Source organism: Salvia splendens, chromosome 1 (genome assembly GCF_004379255.2).
Source record: "Salvia splendens isolate huo1 chromosome 1, SspV2, whole genome shotgun sequence".
Lineage (NCBI taxonomy): Eukaryota > Viridiplantae > Streptophyta > Magnoliopsida > Lamiales > Lamiaceae > Salvia > Salvia splendens.
In genome coordinates this window covers 9185432-9204459 of record NC_056032.1, presented here as the reverse complement: position 1 = coordinate 9204459, position 19028 = coordinate 9185432, and the positions used below count along the sequence as shown (strand labels likewise).

The 19028-nt window shown below is 39.3% G+C and overlaps 1 protein-coding gene across 3 annotated transcripts; it reads right to left on the bottom strand.

The window, feature by feature from the left end:
- Positions 1-5653: 5653 nt before the first annotated feature.
- LOC121741102 (5-methyltetrahydropteroyltriglutamate--homocysteine methyltransferase-like) lies at positions 5654-16718 on the bottom strand. Of its 3 annotated transcripts, none has more exons than XM_042133799.1 (13): positions 16521-16718; positions 10400-10753; positions 10210-10297; positions 9517-9644; positions 9042-9433; positions 8598-8761; positions 7741-7821; positions 7477-7643; positions 7280-7385; positions 6959-7209; positions 6677-6878; positions 6182-6558; positions 5654-6042 (listed from the first exon to the last, which is right to left on the bottom strand). In XM_042133799.1, exons 1-12 carry the CDS (start codon positions 16634-16636, stop codon positions 6193-6195), a joined length of 2415 nt encoding a protein of 804 aa, XP_041989733.1. In that variant the 5' UTR covers positions 16637-16718; the 3' UTR covers positions 5654-6042; positions 6182-6192. The 3 variants fall into 3 exon arrangements, with proteins under 3 accessions (XP_041989733.1, XP_041989745.1, XP_041989738.1); XM_042133811.1 differs by having other exon boundaries at positions 10400-10730; positions 16521-16619; XM_042133804.1 differs by lacking the exon at positions 16521-16718 and adding an exon at positions 10907-11060.
- Between the last annotated feature and the right edge of the window lie 2310 nt (positions 16719-19028).

The window sequence follows — 19028 nt, the reverse complement described above, 5'->3', positions numbered from 1 at the left end:
ATGGATCTTCAATCACGTATATAGGTATTTTACTAGAAGAAGTATACATGCCACTAATGTTTAGTGAGAGTATGACTACAGGAGGTCAAATTGAATTGTATGTTGAGTATTCGTCAATTACTCAACAACATAGTCATCATCTCATGAGTAATGATGTTGGTACGTCTACGAGAGGCCGAGAACCATATGTCGCTGCAACACAAGATTTTGATGTTGGTACGTCAACGAGAGGCCAAGAACCATGCTTCGATACAACACAAGATTTTGATATTGGAGGCGTGCATTTAGGGGACAGTGACAACTGTGATGTGGTTGAGGACATAATTGGTCCTGATAAAGCCGACTTTCTTGATCCACAATCACCTTATGATTCTGAAGATGTCGATCCGGATAGTACAGATTCAGATGGTGCTTCGTCGGATGAGGACCAATTTGTTGCTCCAAGAACATCCATTCCGGTTGGAGAAACAGTGGTTGGAGAAACATCAATTGGAGGAAGAGCAGTACGAGAAAGAGTAGTTCCACAGTTCCCACAGCCTGATATGAACTATTTGCGCACCTTACCAGGTCCATATGATAGTTTTGATCCAAAAAACTTTGAGTCTGATGATCTCAATGTGCATTATTGGAGTGAAAAAGATCCGAGCAATGTCGGTTTGCATACTAAATTTAAAACCAAATTGGAATTGAAGTCAGCTGTGACTTTTTGGCATTTGGAAAAAATCCGACAATATACAGTTGTTGAAAGTAAAGGAAAGAGATGGCATGCAGTTTGTAAGTGGCCACAAGGAAATCCGAAAGATAAGTCCTTACCGCCATGTTTGTGGGAGTGCCGAGCAACATTGAGGAAGCATGATGAACACTGGCAAATTAGAGTGTTTAGCACTGCTCATACTTGCATGGGGGATCGTAATTATAATGGGCACGCTAATCTTTCGTCGGGTATGATAGCGTTGAGTGTTCGACATCAGATAGAAAACGATCCTTGCTACAAGGTAAAAGCAATTGTGGCGGATATTGAAAATAGATTTCATGTGATAGTTAGTTACAAGAAAGCATGGTATGCTCGGAGGACAGCTATTGAGCTTGTGTATGGTTCGTGGGCGTGGAATTTCAAAGTTTTACCAGGTTATTTGAATGAGTTGCAAAGACAAAATCCTGGCACAATTGTCGAATGGTTACATGATGAAAGATTAAGCAACGGTATGAACAAGGTTTTCAAGTACGTATTTTGGGCTTTTGGTCCAGATGTGGAGGCTTTTCAACTATGCAAACCAGTTTTAACCGTTGATGGAACTCATCTACGTGGACGATATCGAGGTAAAATTCTTATTGTCGTTGGATTTGATGCTAATAAGAAATGTTTGCCTATTGCATATGCCATTGTTGATGAGGAAACCATACAAAGTTGGAATTGGTTTATGGAACGTATTAGAATTCACGTAGCCAAGCATGAAATATGTGTAATATCTGATAGGCATGTGGGAATCATAGATGCAATGAATTCTCCCATATGGAAAGAAGAACCCAATGTGGGGCATCACAGATTTTGCTTGGTACATGTTAGAAAAAATGTTTTGCAGAATCACAAAGGCATCATGGTAAAAAAACTTGTTTGGAAAATTGGTATTGCTACAAAGAAACGCAAGTTTAAGATCAGACGTCGTTTACTTCGAACCATCAACAACGAGGCTGTGCAGTACCTTGATGCCGTGGAGTTAGAAAAATGGAGTTTGGCGTATGACAAACACAAAAGATGGGGTGAGATGACCACTAATATGGTTGGATCTTACAACAATGTGTTGAGAGGCGCAAGACAACTCCCAATTAAAGCTTGCATTGATCTGATATTTTGGAGGACAATAGAATGGTTTAATGAGCGGTCAATTGCATCAACACAGTGTGCCACACCACTTACCCGTGAAAAGGTGTGCAAAAATGATGTAAATGGTCAATTACATAATGTGAGAGTCCCAAACACAATTGCAGGGCTTTACGTGGTTCGAACAAAGCGTCGAATTGGTGGAAAGGGCGGTAATAAGTGGAAGGTAAAGTACTTGGAGTCGAACTGCAAATGTCAAAAGTGGCAGATGTGGAGACTTCCATGTTCACATGCAGCGGCAGTTGCGCGGTTTAGAAACGAGCCCATGCTGTCGCTTGTTGATAACGTATACCGCACAAGTGTTTGGGTACACCAATATTCTACGGTGTTCAATCCAATCAGACACCAAGATTATTGGGCTGTGCCTGAATGGACTTTGCAATGTTCACGAGCCCAGTTAATGCCTAAAAGTCGAGGTCGATATCGTACTACTAGGATTCCTAATCAGATGGATGTCCGTGAAGCTGACCAGCCACGCGCCCGACGCCGATGTAAACATTGCCGTCAACCAGGGCACGACAGACGCAACTGCCCGAATGCTTCTTCAAGGATGGATACTCAGTTGGTAGATGATGCCGCTGACGATTTTATGCCTCCACCTCCATCAAGATCTGCAGTTCGAGGTCGTCATTCTATCAGCCACACTGATGATGCCGATCACGATTTTATGCCTCCACCTCCACCAAGATCTGCAGTTCGAGGTAGGCATTCTGTCAGCCACACTGGTGGTACAGGCGACGACATTGGGCTCAGTGATATCCCACATTCTCCACATAGGTCTTCTGTGCGAGACGATTTTTTCGGGGTTGATTTAGAGAATGTCGTTGTGCAAGATACTCCTCCGTCTAGACTCTCCACCGCCAGAATCGGGAAGGGTATCCGTAGCTTCTTTACCCGGAGAAGGCGAGACAATTGAATGTGTAACAACTATTTAGTTGAATTGAACATTGTTCTGTTTATAATTGTAGCTATTTACTGAATTGAACATTGTAACGTTTTACTCGTCAAAATTTCCCGAAGCCAAATTTTTCCCAAGGTAAAAACGCCATCTCCGTTGGCGTTTTCCACTAAAAACGCCAACTACAGTGGCGTGTTAATGCAGAATGTCCGCTCCAACGTAGGAAAAATTGGCAAAATTTTGCGCAAGGTAAAAACGCCATCGAAGATGGCGTTTTCCACTAAAAACGCCAATAATATTGGCGTCTTTTAAAACATGCCAACGACAGTGGCGTGTTTAAAACACGCCATCGAAATGGTTCCCAAAGCCAGATGTTCTGTCGTATCTTGGCCACTTAGAAAGTGGCGCACATTGTGAAGAGTCTCCACCTACAATTATCAAAGTTAAATACATATCATAATATGAATTTAAATAATTAACTAGGGTTTGGTTAAGTATGAATAATTTACCGCGAATCTATGAGAAGATGCCGTTTCGTGGAAGCCAACTATGTTGGCGTGTTTGCGTATAGACACGCCAATATCACTGGCGTTTTTACTTATAAACACGCCAATTTCATCGGCGTTTTTCCCATAAATGTTATTGTTAACAAAATGGGTACATTTGCGTTATTTTAAAGGCCAAGTCGCCTATAAACGCGATTTTCTCGTTTTAATTTTTAATTCATAAAAAATGTTTATTAAGTTTGATTTTTAATAGCATCGTTAATTATTTTAATTTCAAGAATAGTATACTATAATTTAATACATACAAGTAGGGGTATAATGCTAAGTGTGGTGTGGCTGTGATGTGGCTGTGATGTTTTCGCTATTTGGGGGTGGAGGCTGCTATATCAGCCTGTTAAAACACGCCACTCAAATTGGCGTTTTTTGGTTAAACACGCCGATGTTATTGGCGTCTTTCCTTTTAAACACGCCGATGTCATTGGCGTGTTTTATATACTACACGCCAACACCAATGGCGTGTTTTAACGTAATGATCATTGGAAAGAATACGCCCAAAATACGGAACAAGTATAAAACGCCAACTATGTTGGCGTGTTTGCGTATAGACACGCCAATATCACTGGCGTTTTTACTTATAAACACGCCAATTTCATCGGCGTTTTTCCCATAAATGTTATTGTTAACAAAATGGTACATTTGCGTTATTTTAAAGGCCAAGTCGCCTATAAACGCGATTTTCTCGTTTTAATTTTTAATTCATAAAAAATGTTTATTAAGTTTGATTTTTAATAGCATCGTTAATTATTTTAATTTCAAGAATAGTATACTATAATTTAATACATACAAGTAGGGGTATAATGCTAACTTTTACTTAAATTGTTATTACTAACTTATCAACTCAGCATATTAAAAATGTCAATACGATTACATTAAAATCATAACACAAATTTGAGTTGACATTTTAATATACTGTGTATGTGTTGACATTGATATTTACATTTTAAATATGAATGTCAGTATAGTGTTTAAAATATCGACTAAGTATATGTTGACATTTAAATATCATCGTGTTGACATTTTTAATACACTACACTATTGAGTTAGCAGAGTTAACAACTTAAAAAGTCGGTAATGAATCACACCTCCATACAAGTATATGTGAAATGTGGGTAAATTAATGCATCTTTGTAAGAATAACAATTACTATTATGCATACGAACTTTTTAAAAATTCGGGTAAAATTTGCCTACTCTTCACACATAGTACTCCCTCCGTCCCGTGCTACTCGCACGTTTGCTTTTCGGCTCGTCACAAAGTCCTTACACTATTTATAATTTAAGTTAGAATTAATGCATTTAATTAATATGTTAGTTTAAGTTAAGAGCTCTTTTATTAAGTGATGTCTCATTACACCTAAAATTCTTTTTTAATTACACAAAAAAATCAATCCCAAATTTACGGCCTAAAATGAAAAGTGCGAGTAGCATGGGACGGAGGGAGTAGTATTTATTTAATTTCAATGGTTTTACATGTACAGAAAAACAGTTTGTATGGGTGAACTTTTAAAAATTTATCTACAAATGGAAGGATATTGATTTTCACTACTGTCTCATATATTTAGTTAGTACTCCTGGTATACTCCTATGTCATTTGAATTTAGACCCAACAGCCTTCCCAACATTTTAATTCATTTTTATTTGTTGGTGTTTCGTCAAAACAATGCTTCCGAAATTACTTGGACATAAAAAAAACGCAAACATACTACATTAAAATTTTTTAAAAAAACTACACTAAAAAAAATTTGTTTGGGAAATCGCCATGGGGATTCATTATATCTAGAGAGAGAGGTTTTTGTAATCGTTTTTGGAATAGGTAGAACGAGAAGTGTGAATGAAATGAACTGCAACGACATGAATATATAGAGTTCAAATTAAAAAATTAAAAATCGCTCGGCGGTTGGACGGCGCGCAATGGTCCCCGAGCGACCGTCAAAGTCTCGGCGCCCTTCCCACCCCATTTTTCGACAGTGCACGTAGTGATGACGTCCCGACCGCCGAGCCGCACGGCGGTGGCACGGCCCGCGGCCACTGTGAGTGCTCTTGTAAGGAACTAATCCGAGGTGTGAAATGAAATTTGGATCGCATTCGTATTTTCAATTTGTTTACTTTTTGCCACTTGTAAATTTTTTCCACCAACTATTGTATATTTCAACCTTCGTAGAAGGGACATAGCAAAATAATGAAATCATGTTAAAATTAAAATTTTGTAATTCCACTTTTCGGCGTATGTTGTTTCACTCCTATAAAAAATATAGAGATCGCGTCAAAGTCTTAAAAAGCCGTCATTTTTAATACGAAAGACAGAGAATCATGTGAAGATGCCCTCAAGAAAAACTGATTGTCTTGTTGGGGTGGATCCCCTGCGGTGCACAGCACTGCTGTATACACTCACAAAACAATTTTATAATAATTAAAAAAAAAATATTTTTTTATTATCCCCTATGTGCACAGCACAGCAGGGGATCCAAATCTTTGTCTTGTTAGGCCAACTGATATTGCTTTTAATCAGGCTAGAAACACGGCTCATTATCCTTCCACTGCCGATGCTGCTCTGTGAAACTAGCCTGACGTGGTGCCCTCTGCTCTACGGGACAAGAGGCCGATGCCTTTGCAAGGGACCCCATGACCCAACTCCCAACTTGGAATGGGCGACCCAGAATCAGTGTGTGAAGAAGTCCTCACGTGAAGATGTGTGACCTATAACATGCAAAGGCAGACTTCCAGTTTAAACGGTTTATTTTCAGTTTCTGTATATCACTTGATACAAACGGTTAAAACGACTTGAAATGAAAAAAAAAATTGCAGTGAAACAAGAAGATGAAAATCGTATACGTACAAGTAGAAAAATCATCCCAAGTGCATTCGACTGCGAACGAGCTTTGCTGCAGCAACCATACTAGTGAGTGCGGGCATTATCTCACTGTATTTCCTCGTTTTGAGGCCACAGTCTGGATTGATCCACATGTTTTTGGCGTCCAGAACTGCCAGCATCGCCTCGATGCGCTCAGCAATCTCTCGAGTCGAGGGAACCCTTGGTGAATGAATGTCATACACTCCGGGCCCGATGCCTGCTTCGTACTTCACTCCCTCACTAAAAACTGAGAGAAGTTTCTGCTCCGACCTTGAGTTCTCGATAGTCACAACATCCGCATCCATGTCTTTAATCGCGCCCATGATCTCGTTGAAGTTCGAGTAACACATGTGAGTGTGAATCTGCGAGTATTAGCAGCGGTGTTGATAGTTTACATTCATAACTGTAATTGGTGAAACTTACTTGAAGTGGATACATCGTGCAAACAGATGTACACAAGCCTTTTCCCTTCATTTATACCTGGGTAGCATCTTCAACAGCAGAATTAGTTATCCTGAAGGAGTGCACAGCCCACTCCAAGTAGAATGCCTGCTCGGATTTTCGGAGAGGCAGGCCCTCTCTCAAAGCCGCCTCATCAATTTGGATCACTTTGATTCCAGCTTTCTCAAGATCTTCAACCTCCTCCTTCATTGCGAGAGCAATTTGATAGCACGTCTCATGTCTAACGTGGAAAGAAGGCGGTTAGACACTAAATGCAATGTTTCTAACATGTCTAGTAGGAGGAGGATGGGATAATTGTACCTGGGCACGTCGTTCCTCACAAACGCCCAGTTCAGTATTGTGACAGGGCCAGTAAGCATTCCCTTCACCGGGCACTTGGTCATGCTTTGAGCCAATGTGGACCAGAAGACTGTCATTGGTTTGGGCCGACTCACGTCACCATATATGATGGGTGGCTTCACACACCTTGACCCATATGATTGAACCCAGCCATTTTCAGTGAATGCAAAACCAGATAGCTGCTCCCCAAAGTACTCCACCATGTCATTTCTCTACAGTTTTCCAATGTGATAGTTAGGTGTTTATTTTTCAATATTTGCAATTGCTTTGAGTTGAACTCACCTCTGGTTCCCCATGAACAAGAACATCAATGCCGAGCTCTTCTTGAATTTTGATGACATCTGCTATTTCACCCTTAATGGTTTCAACATATTCTTCCACAGATATTCTGAAAGGATAATAGCAGAAGTCTCAACGTTATAGAAGTTGAAAGCACCAAAATTAGTGTATGGATGAAGTAGTATAAGAACGATACTTTCTTGCCAGCCTTATATTCACGACGAACTTTCCTAAGCCCAGCAGTTTGAGGAAAAGATCCAATCGTAGTAGTTGGAAGGATGGGAAGATTAAGCTTTTCCTGCTGAGCTTCCAGCCTGGCAGTGACAACTGTAGCTCTGCGATGGTCAAATTCCTCCAGCGCAGCGGTCTGAACATAGAAGCAAAAACAGCGGTCATAATTAAAGTGAAAAATGAACGTACAAGAAAAGCATGAATGGAAAAAGTATAGTAGCATAGACTCGTACAGCCTTCTGAACAGCCGCATTAGTCACTCTTGGGGATGACCTTCTAGAAGCAAGAGCTGCTGCATTAGCAGAGAAGAACGCCTGAAATGAAAGCAAGCGGTGAAATTAAGACACTCTGCAATAACTCACATTTTGGGGTAAAATGCAAGATACTCGGCAATAACTCACATCTTGCAGCAAGATACATGATGAAATGAAGCTATTTTGAAAAAAAAAACTTATGCCACAACCACTTGGAGAAAGTGAGAGATTACTTTTAACATGCATTAGGACATGTGAAGAGGATAGTCAAATCAAGCAAGTTTCAGAGGTTGCAAACTTCTTGAATCTCAACAAGCAAAGTGCTGATAAAGATTTGAATAGTTAAATGAAGAACTGTAAACACAGTATAAATGGCAGCTCATCCTATGTTAATAGAAAATGAAAATATATGTCAAACCAATAAGCTGGAACTTCAATGTAAAAACAAGAACGAGAAAGTTACGGTTTGCGAATTTTAAAAACATTTTTTGACCTGCAGAAATGCTAGATATTTTCTGTATGAAAGCTGGAAAAAAGTAAACTGGTCATCCTTTATAGCTGCTTCTGTTCACTTTCACGCTTGAGGATCCAATAATGCATAAAATAAAGTGAAAATTGTGAAAATATTCTCCAAACTTTGATCCACTTAGGCTTTAGACACATTTTTTAAACCAATGTATTAAACTAATAATAACACATTTTGTTGATCTGTGGCAAAGCAGAAATACCCAAAATTTCCAAAGACCAGAAAAATGATGTGGCTTATGTTTTCTCCACCCTGGCACAAAATCTGATGTGAGCCTATTCTAACTTGAAAAAAATGGGTAATGGAGTACCTCATCCTTCTGTCCAGATAGTGTCTTTGCCAACACATTGACTTCAAGTAACTTCTGTGCAGCAAATGCAAGCCATGACTTTAGCTCTCCATCCAACATATTTTCATTCACCAAATCAACTGAGGTATGAAGCAGAGAACATGATGTGGATACCACGAGCTTGTCTGGATTATGAAAAGAGAAGATCTTATAAGAGGTGATCAAATGTAGGTTTATGGAATCTAAAATCACACTATAAACTGATATATAATACATAAAAAAGATTCCATATCTCATCTTTCATTGACAATATCTAGATCCACAATTAATAGATACTGTAAAGTACAATGATGTACAGTATTACGATTTGCTGCTTGACATCTTAAACACTTAAAAAAATACTAAGAAAACCACAGATGACTTTGTAGCATGTTATCTATAGTGTAAAAGGGTTTAGGAAATCACCTTTCGCCACCACACCCTCCAGAGCCTTCAAGGTACTTAGAGAAGCTTCGAGGTCATTAACCCAAATATTTCTTCCATCAACAACTCCAGCAAAAAGATGTTTTCCAGGAGGAAATCCCTTTCTGATTAAGTCAAGTGTCTTAGGTCCACGGACCAAATCAAACCCAATAGCTGTAACACCCTTCAACGCAGTAACAGTACTATATGCCTCAGCAGTGAGGTCAGCAAAATATGTCTCAATAAGGACATTTAAGCCAGAAACCGAAGATTCCAATTCTTTATAAGCATGAGTAAATGCATCCAATTGGTGAGAATCAAGATTCATGACAAGAGAAGGCTCATCAAACTGAATCCAGCTAGCACCAGCAGCCTTTAGTTCAGCCACAACTTTCCTTCATAGTAAAGTAAGAGAACAGTTCGTTTCAACATGAAATTTAAATTAAATGCACAATCAGAGCATATGTGATGATTTTACTTGTAAATAGGAAGGATCTTATCTATCAGGGAAAGAAGCGAAAATGACTTCTCAACTTCCTTTGCCCGTTTTGATAGTAATAAATAAGAAACAGGACCAATGAGGACAGGAATTGTATCAACACCAAGCTGCAATGATAGAAACACCAACACAGACAAATTTAGTTAGCATAAATAAATATGAAAATTAAAACACAGACATATATGACAGTGAAGTTTATGTTCCTATAGTTATCAGATCCTCCAACAGCAAGCCCGGATGGATATTCCAATTTTAATAGACATAAACTAAAATAAAATGAAGACAAGTAGCTAAGAACTCCCTAGACCTTGCTAAGAAACTGTAATCCTATTTCCTGCAATTATTGGAGTAAGTAGATTATGTATTCATGTAGAATGTCAACTCACATTTTTCGAAATCACTAGTAAAATTGCTTCGAATTGGACAAGGACAATGTACTAGAGAAAGATTCATATCTTGACTCAATGGCAATATATCAAATTCACAGTATCGAGTCAATGTCACCCACCTGATATGAGAATGTTCCAGATACATAACTTAACTCTGAATTGTGAACAATAAAAATAAAACAAACGAATATTTTAAATAAAGCTGATACAGAGGCTCAAATTAACACATCATCTGATGGATACAGTGAACATGTGCACATCAAATAATGGTGATTGAACTTACAGCTTTAGCCTCCTTATATTCTTGCACTGCCTTGTGAGATCCATAAGAAAACTCGACATCTGGCCCCAATTCTGGGACAATATAATGGCTGCTTCAACATGAAGTATCTACTGTTAAATACTGATATACTAAACATATATGAAAATCATGCTATACTCTAAACCAAATACAGCAATAAGGCACTACTTACTAGTTGGTATCAAACCACTTGGTCATCTCCATTGCAGGAACAGAGGCATTGCCCCTAGCCATTGAAAAATAAACTTCAAATCCTATCTCACCCCCATTCCAACCGTATCTTGAGGGAACTGCACCCAACATTGAAGTGGTATCCAACACCTGGTCATAAAACGAGAACGTGTTGCTAGGAATATACTTGATACCAACATCTGCCATCTGCTTCCAAATTGAGACACGAAGATCAGCTGCAACCTTCTGCAGTTCCTCGGCACTGCTCTTTCCATCCCAGAAGGATTCCAGTGCAAACTTAAGTTCTCTTTTTGCACCCACCCGGGGATACCCTACAATATGCGATGACATTGACCTGATTCACCCAGTAAGGCCAGACATAATCAAATGGTATCCTATATGCTGACAAGGATATAGACAATAAATACCATAATTTGCATCAAAGAACCCAATCATAACCTAAGGCTAGAATCCTAAGAAGCACATAAAAAGGAGGCAACAAAAATACCTTACTCTTTTTTGTTGACCACTTACACTAGGACTCATGAAGAACTCCTCAGTTGATTAAATAGAGCACCAGAGAAAATCCCCGCATAGATATGGGGAATTACATTCATCCAATATAAACTCACCAAACTTTTTCTTTTGTCCAGGAGACTAAAAACTTGAAGGAATTTAGCTTCATATGCACAAACTAACTAATTAGACAGGCCACGTATGAACTATCATATCATCAAAATACAAAAAAGCGTGTGGAAAATAAGAGTTTGAGCAAAGCCGTGCATGAAGCTTGAGTGAAAGAATGAAGTCGAAAGAGAAAGATTGCAGGTGTGCATGGCAACGAGCTGAGCTGGCATACAGCTAGAAAGATGCTGAGTCACCTCCAGCTGGCATCTAGTCAGCTGCTGAGTTAGTTACAAAGTTGGTTATGAGTTTAGTTGGAATATTTGTTAGTTTCTTCAATAAATATCTTAGCTTTAGTATAAATAGCTAGCTGCTATGTAGCTTGTTTTTTGAGAAGTTTTTTTTGAAGTTTAATGAGATATTCTTTCATCTTCTATCTCAATTCGTTTCCATATTATTCTTTTTCATGAAATTTCACATGGTATCAGGAGAAATCCTTTGATTTTGCTTCCGCTTACTTCTTCTACTTTGCTACAATGAATCGCAATCCTAGAGGTGGAAATGCTCAAGCTGTTCCTCCAATGGAAGACACATCTAGTCCCTATTATCTACATCCGAGTGATAATCCGAGCTTCCAGTTGGTTCCTCAGGTCCTCACTGGACCAAACTACATCAATTGGAGCCGATCTGTCACTACGGCTCTGTTAGCGAAGAATAAAATTGCTTTCATCAATGGAGTTCTTCTTCGACCGGCCGATGATGATCTTCTATTCTCGGCGTGGCTTCGATGCAATAGTATGGTGGTTTCCTGGCTTCGAAACTCGATTTCGCCTCAAATCTGCTCGAGCATTATGTATATTGATAATGCACATGAGATCTGGTCGGATTTGCGTGATAGGTTTTCTCAGCTCGACACAGCTCGTGCGTATCAGCTCAGGCAGAAGATTATGGCACTTGCGCAGGGAAATGATGATGTGAATACTTATTTCACGAATTTGAGAATTGTTTGGGAAATGATGATGTGAATACTTATTTCACGAATTTGAGAATTGTTTGGGATGAATATAGGCATTCTCAGCCAATTGCTTGGTGTGTTTGTGGCACTTGTCGATGCAATAGTGCATCTAAGTGGCACACCTATCAGGAAGAAGAGTGTAGCATGCAGTTCTTAATCGGACTCAATTCAAGCTTTTCTCAGATCCGATCGAGTATTTTGTCTATGATTCCTACTCCTCCTTTATCCAAAGTGTTCTCTCTTGTCTTGCAGGAAGAGAGACAACGTACAATAGATGGAAATGGATCCTCTACCCCTAATGCTGGTCCAATGATGAGCGAGCAGTTGTATTCTGCAAATGCAGCTCAATCCTACAACAGAAACAATAGATTGTGCTCTCACTGTGGGAAAACTAATCATACAGTGGATAGGTGTTTTGTTCTTCATGGTTTTCCACCGAGTTTTGGAAAAGGAAGAGGCAAACCGATTGGTAAAGACAACAACTACTCAAAATCAGTGAATTTTGTGGATAACAGTTTTGATGATTCATGTGAAGTCAATGCTGCATCCTCTGGCACAAGTATGCCTTCTTCTGAACAATGTCAACAACTCATTCAGCTGCTACAAACTCAACTTGCAGCAGCCTCTGTCACTCCTTCTTCATCCACACCTTCATCTTCTGCCGCACTAAACAACAATCCTTCATCCACCTCCTGCACTCCATTCTCAGGTACTATCTCTTTCATTCCTTTTATTGCTTCAGTAACTACAACGAGTCCTCAATGGTTGTTAGATACTGGAGCAACTCATCATGTTTGCTGTGATCTATCTTTGTTTGATAGCTATTCAGCTATAAATAATGCCTCTGTGCATCTTCCAAATGGAGCTACTGCACCAGTAACTCATATTGGCTCCATTACTCTAAACACATCCATTACTCTTCTATCTGTACTCTGTGTTCCAAGCTTCAGTTTCAACCTCATTTCCATCAGCTCTTTAACCTCCTCTCTGAAATGTAATGTTGTTTTTACTCACAATCCTTTGAAATCCAGGGAGTTTCTCAGGCAACTGTGATTGGGAGGGGTAGCAGAGTAGGCAACCTATACACATTGGAGACTTCTGATTCTTCATTGGACAACAAAGGTTCTGCCATTACTTCTTTTACAGCCTCATTTGTAACTCCTCATGTTAATCTTGTTCCTAGTATTGATGTATGGCATAGGAGGTTAGGACACTTGTCATATGATAAACTGAGATCCATGTCAGATACTCTTCATTTCACCAATAAATCTTCTACATCTTTGTGTGAAATATGTCCCCTTGCCAAGCAAAAACATCTTTCCTTCACAAGATCAGATAAAATAGCAGAAAATTGCTTTGATCTCATTCATTGTGATACCTGGGGTCCTTTCTCACCCCAAACCAATCAGAATTTTAAATATTTCCTCACTTTAGTGGATGATTGTTCCAGATTTGTTTGGACCTTTTTGATGCAAAATAAGTCTGATGCTAAGTTGATTCTGTCACAGTTCTTTCACACAGCTCTTACCCAATTTGGAAGAAAAATTAAGGCAATAAGATGTGATAATGCACCTGAATATAACCTGCCTTCCCTATATTCCTCTTTTGGCACGGTTGTGCAGCATTCATGTGTTGAAACCCCTCAACAAAATGCCCGGGTAGAGAGGAAACATCAGCACTTGCTCAATGTTGCTAGGAGTCTCTTGTTTCAATCACATCTACCTGTTAATTTCTGGGGGGAATGCATTCTGAGTGCATCATATCTTATCAATAGAGTCCCATCTTCCATTCTGCCGCACAATATAACACCTTTCCAAGTCCTTTTTCAAAAACCACCTTCATATTCCCACTTGAAAGTAATTGGATGTCTCTGTTATGCCTCAACCTTACAAAGAGGCAGAGACAAATTCTCACCTAGAGCAAGCAAGTGTGTGTTTCTGGGATATCCTTCTGATTTCAGAGGATACAAACTTTTGGACTTAACCAACATGCAAGAATTTGTGTCAAGAGATGTTATTTTCCATGAGGATGTTTTTCCTCTTTCTGATCTTTCACCGTCTTCTTGTCCTTTCATTCCAGACTCAACTCAAACTCCACCTTCACCTATCACACCTGAGAATAACTCTTCTGCTCCATCCACAAACACACATCCTGAAATTCCTTCTTCTCAACCATCAAATGCTCCCAACACTTCCAGATCTGGAAGAAAAATAACACCTCCATCTCACTTGACTGATTACATTTGCAATTCTGTGAGCTCAACTTCTCCATACCCCATCTCTTCATATTTCAGCCTCTCCAAACTCTCTCCACAATATCTCAAATACATAATTCTCATGTCTGCTGTTTATGAACCTCCAACATACTCTCAAGCCTCTAAATACCCTGAGTGGCAGCAGGCAATGCAAGATGAGTTGGATGCATTCTTGAGAACTGAGACATGGTTTGTGAGTATTTTACCATCAGGGAAGATACCCATTGATTGCAAATGGGTATACAAAGTGAAATACAATCCTGATGCATCAGTAGAAAGATACAAAGCAAGGCTTGTTGCAAAGGGCTTCACACAATTAGAGGGTGTAGACTTTCTGGATACTTTTCCCCTGTTGCTAAACTGACTACAGTGAAGCTTTTATTGGCCTTAGCAGCTACTGAGGGGTGGTCATTATCTCACCTAGACATCAATAATGCTTTTCTCTATGGAGAACTAGAAGAAGACATATATATGACGCTGCCACCAGGTTATAATGTGGAGTGGCAGACTGTTGAAGGGGCAACTCCTCAATCAACATTGGTGTGTAAACTAAAGAAGTCCCTTTATGGTCTTAAACAAGCCTCCAGGCAGTGGTACTTAAAGTTCTCTGAAGTTTTGAAAGGCTTCGGTTTGCAACAGTCCGCATCAGACCACTCTTTTTTCTTCAAGAGGGATAACACTAGTTTCTTTGGCATTGTTGTGTATGTTGATGACATTTTGGTGGCAACAACTGATCCAGAGATGACAGAGAGTTTCAAGACCTTTCTATCTCAACACTTTAAGTTCAAGGATCTAGGATCCCCCAAATATTTTCTTGGAGTTGAAATTGCTAGGAATAAGAAAGGGATCTTGATATCTCAAAGAAAGTATGTCATGGATTTATTGAGACACTGGAATGATGGGATGTAAACCCTCTGCCGTGCCTATGGATCCCTTGAAGAAACTGAGGATAGATTCAGGGAAGCCTATGGAAGATACATCCAAATATAGAAGATTGATTGGTAGATAGCTATATTTGTGTATAACCAGACCTGATGTGACTTTTGCTGTGCATAAACTTAGCCAATATGTGGCCAATCCCACTGATGAGCACTGGGAAGCTGCAGAAAGAGTGTTGAAGTACTTAAAAGGATCTCCAGGTCATGGGTTATTCTATTCCAGCAATTGCAAGATCAGTCTTAGCATGTTCTCAGATGCAGATTGGGCCTCTTGTCAAGATACAAGGAAATCGATGACAGGCTATTGTTTATACCTTGGAAACTCTCTGATATCTTGGAAGTCAAAGAAGCAAAACACCATTTCAAGATCATCAGCAGAGGCTGAGTATAGAGCAATGGCACAAGCCACCTGTGAAGTGGTGTGGGCAGTAGCTTTACTTGCAGATTTTGGATTCAAAGTGGAGAAAGCTGTGCCTCTTTATTGTGATAACCAATCGGCCATTTATATCTGCTCTAATCCAGTTTTCCATGAGAGAACGAAACACATTGAGATAGATTGTCATACAGTGAGAGAAAGGTTCCTTGAGGGAGTGATCAAACCCTTACATATCAGAAACAATCTCCAAGTGGCTGACATTTTTACCAAGCCTTTGGGGCCAATGGCTTTCCATTCAATACTTAGCAAGATGAATTTTGAGAGCCTCTATGATCCATCTTGAAGGGGCATGTGGAAAATAAGAGTTTGAGCAAAGCCGTGCATGAAGCTTGAGTGAAAGAATGAAGTCGAAAGAGAAAGATTGCAGGTGTGCATGGCAACGAGCTGAGCTGGCATACAGCTAGAAAGATGCTGAGTCACCTCCAGCTGGCATCTAGTCAGCTGCTGAGTTAGTTACAAAGTTGGTTATGAGTTTAGTTGGAATATTTGTTAGTTTCTTCAATAAATATCTTAGCTTTAGTATAAATAGCTAGCTGCTATGTAGCTTGTTTTTTGAGAAGTTTTTTTTGAAGTTTAATGAGATATTCTTTCATCTTCTATCTCAATTCGTTTCCATATTATTCTTTTTCATGAAATTTCACAAAGCGCACTAAAATAAGCATAAGACGTTACTGTTCATGATAGGAACTCCAAATCAGTCATACGATACGCTGCAACAGAAGCAATAACACAAACACCTGCAAGTATATTCAAGGTCCTAAACGCAGAAAATATATAAACCCTAAACCTCCTATTTACAAAAAACTAAACAAATACTAATACGTATGATAGAGTGAGGGTGGCGACGCAGAAAACCTGATACGAAATTTGATGGAAACGAGAGTTGTGCTGCGTGAGGCGGGGGAGAGAAAGAGGGGGGAGTTGGGTGAGGTGAGAGGGGCGGAAGAAATCTGCGTCATGTTGTGCTGCATTCATTCGTGGTCACCAATCAACATATTTGTGCATAGAGCAGTTCGTAAACTTCATCCCTTTTATCTTCCTTGGTTTGTAGATTGAATAATTTCGCTTGGTTTCTATACCAAGTATGGGGAGCTTGTGAGGGAAAATCGGGTTTATGGGGCACTTTACACTAAAGATTACGTAAATGTACCCATTTTGTTATCTATTCCAAAAATGGGAAAAACGCCAACCACATTGGCGTTTCTATTAGTAAAAACGCCAACCTCATTGGCGTTTATCTTCGCGTCGTATTGGAGGTGTATTTTCGCCAAATACAGCGGCGGTAAAAAACGCCAACTTCATTGGCGTGTTTTAAGCTAAAACGCCAATGTAGTTGGCGTGTTTAATTAATAAAACGCCAATGCAGTAGGCGTATTTACTAATAAAAACGCCACTGAGGTTGGCGTGTTATTCTTAAAAACGCCTATTTGAGCGGCGTGTTTCTGTTGAACCATATCCTTATCAGATCTCCCCCAACATCGCGACCCTAAACACTTTCCCTCCCCAAAACGCGAAAACCCTTCCCAAACGCATAAAAACCTTTCGCTTGGGTCGACCCGGTGGTGGATTTAAGCGTGGATATTTTGAATTTGGCTAATTCTTTCAACCATTAGTCCTTCTAATCGGTTAGTCTATTAAATTTTAGACTCATTCTTCTAAACATTAGTCTTCCAATATTTGATTGATTGTTGTGATAATATATATTGTAGTGTAATTAATATAATAGTTTGACCAATTATTATGGGTACACTAATATTTTGATGGATTTTTATGATAGTATATATTTTAATGGAAATATTTTGACCAATTGTTATGCTATTATATGTTATAGTATATTTTATGGATTGTTATGATAATACATATTGTAGTGTATTTAATAGAATTATTTTGTCAATTTTTTGGCTGACTCTACATAATGATGAATGTAAAAATAATACATATTTATTTGTGTTTTACATTATTGCAGATAGTATGACGTGGTGTGTCAATTTATATTGGGGTGGAAAGATAATTCCCGGAGCAGTTATTTCGTATGATCCTCCTTTTGCTAAAGGATTCATTATGTTGGATGAAACAATTTCGTACGATGACCTTGTGGAAAAAATTTGTGAAAGGATGGGGATAAGCATATATGAAAACAATATTCAAATAATATGGAAACGTACTATATGCTTTGGATCCGGAGTCACGTTTATAGGTGTTCAACTAGAAGAAGTATGCATGCAACTAATGTTTAGTGAGAGTATGGTTATTGGAGGTGTAATTGAATTATATGTTGAGTATTCGGCAATTACTCAACATCATAGTCATCATGTCATAAGTTATGATGCTGGTACGTCAACGAGAGCCCAAGAACCATATTTTGCTGCAACACAAGATTTTGATGTTGGTACGTCTACGAGAGCCGAAGAACCATATTTAGCTGCAACACAAGATTTTGAAGCTGGAGGCGTGCATTTAGGGGATCGTGACAATTGTGATGTGGTGGAGGACATAATAGGTCCTGATAAAGCCGACTTTCTTGATCCACAATCACCTTATAATTCTGAAGATTCCGACACGGTTAGTACAGACTCAGATGGTGATCCGTCGGATGATGAACAATTTGTTGCTTCAAGACCATCCATTCCACTTGGAGAAACAGCAGTTGGAGAAACATCAGTTGGTGGAAGGGCAGTTGGAGGAAGAGTAGTTCCACAGTTCCCACGGCCTGGAATCAACTACTTTCGCACCTTACCAGGTCCATATGATAGTTTTGATCCCAAAAACTTTGAGCGTGATGATCCCAGTGTGCATTATTGGAGTGAAAAGGATCCTACCAATGTCGGTTTGCATACTAAATTTAGAACGAAGTTGGAATTGAAGGCAGCTGTGACTCATTGGCATTTGGAAAAAATCCGACAATATACAGTTGTTGAAAGTAAAGGAAAGAGATGGCATGCAGTTTGTAAGTGGCCACAGGGAAATCCGAAAGATACGTCCTTACCTAAATGTTTGTGGGAGTGCCGAGCAACACTGAGGAAGCATGATGAACACTGGCAAATTAGAGTGTTCAGCACTGCTCATACTTGCATGGGGGATCGTAACTATAATGGCCACGCTAATCTTTCGTCGGGTATGATAGCGTTGAGTGTTCGCCATCAGATAGAAAACGATCCTTGCTACAAGGTAAAAGCAATTGTGGCGGATATTGAAAATAGATTTCATGTCAAAGTTAGTTACAAGAAAGCATGGTATGCTCGGAGGACAGCGATTGAGCTTGTATACGGTGGATGGGAGTGGTCGTTCAAAGTTTTACCAGCTTATTTGAATGAAGTGCAAAGACAAAATCCTGGCACAATTGTGGAATTGATGCACGATGAC

Bases quoted from the DNA above. Each gene is read 5' to 3' on its own strand.
- LOC121741102 (XM_042133799.1), bottom strand. From the start codon at position 16,636: ATGCAGCACAACATGACGCAGATTTCTTCCGCCCCTCTCACCTCACCC. The intron at 7,210-7,279 runs GTGAGTTCAACT...GGAAAACTGTAG, and splicing joins TTGTTCATGGGGAACCAGAG to AGAAATGACATGGTGGAGTA. The intron at 6,559-6,676 runs GTATAAATGAAG...TAATACTCGCAG, and splicing joins CTGTTGAAGATGCTACCCAG to ATTCACACTCACATGTGTTA.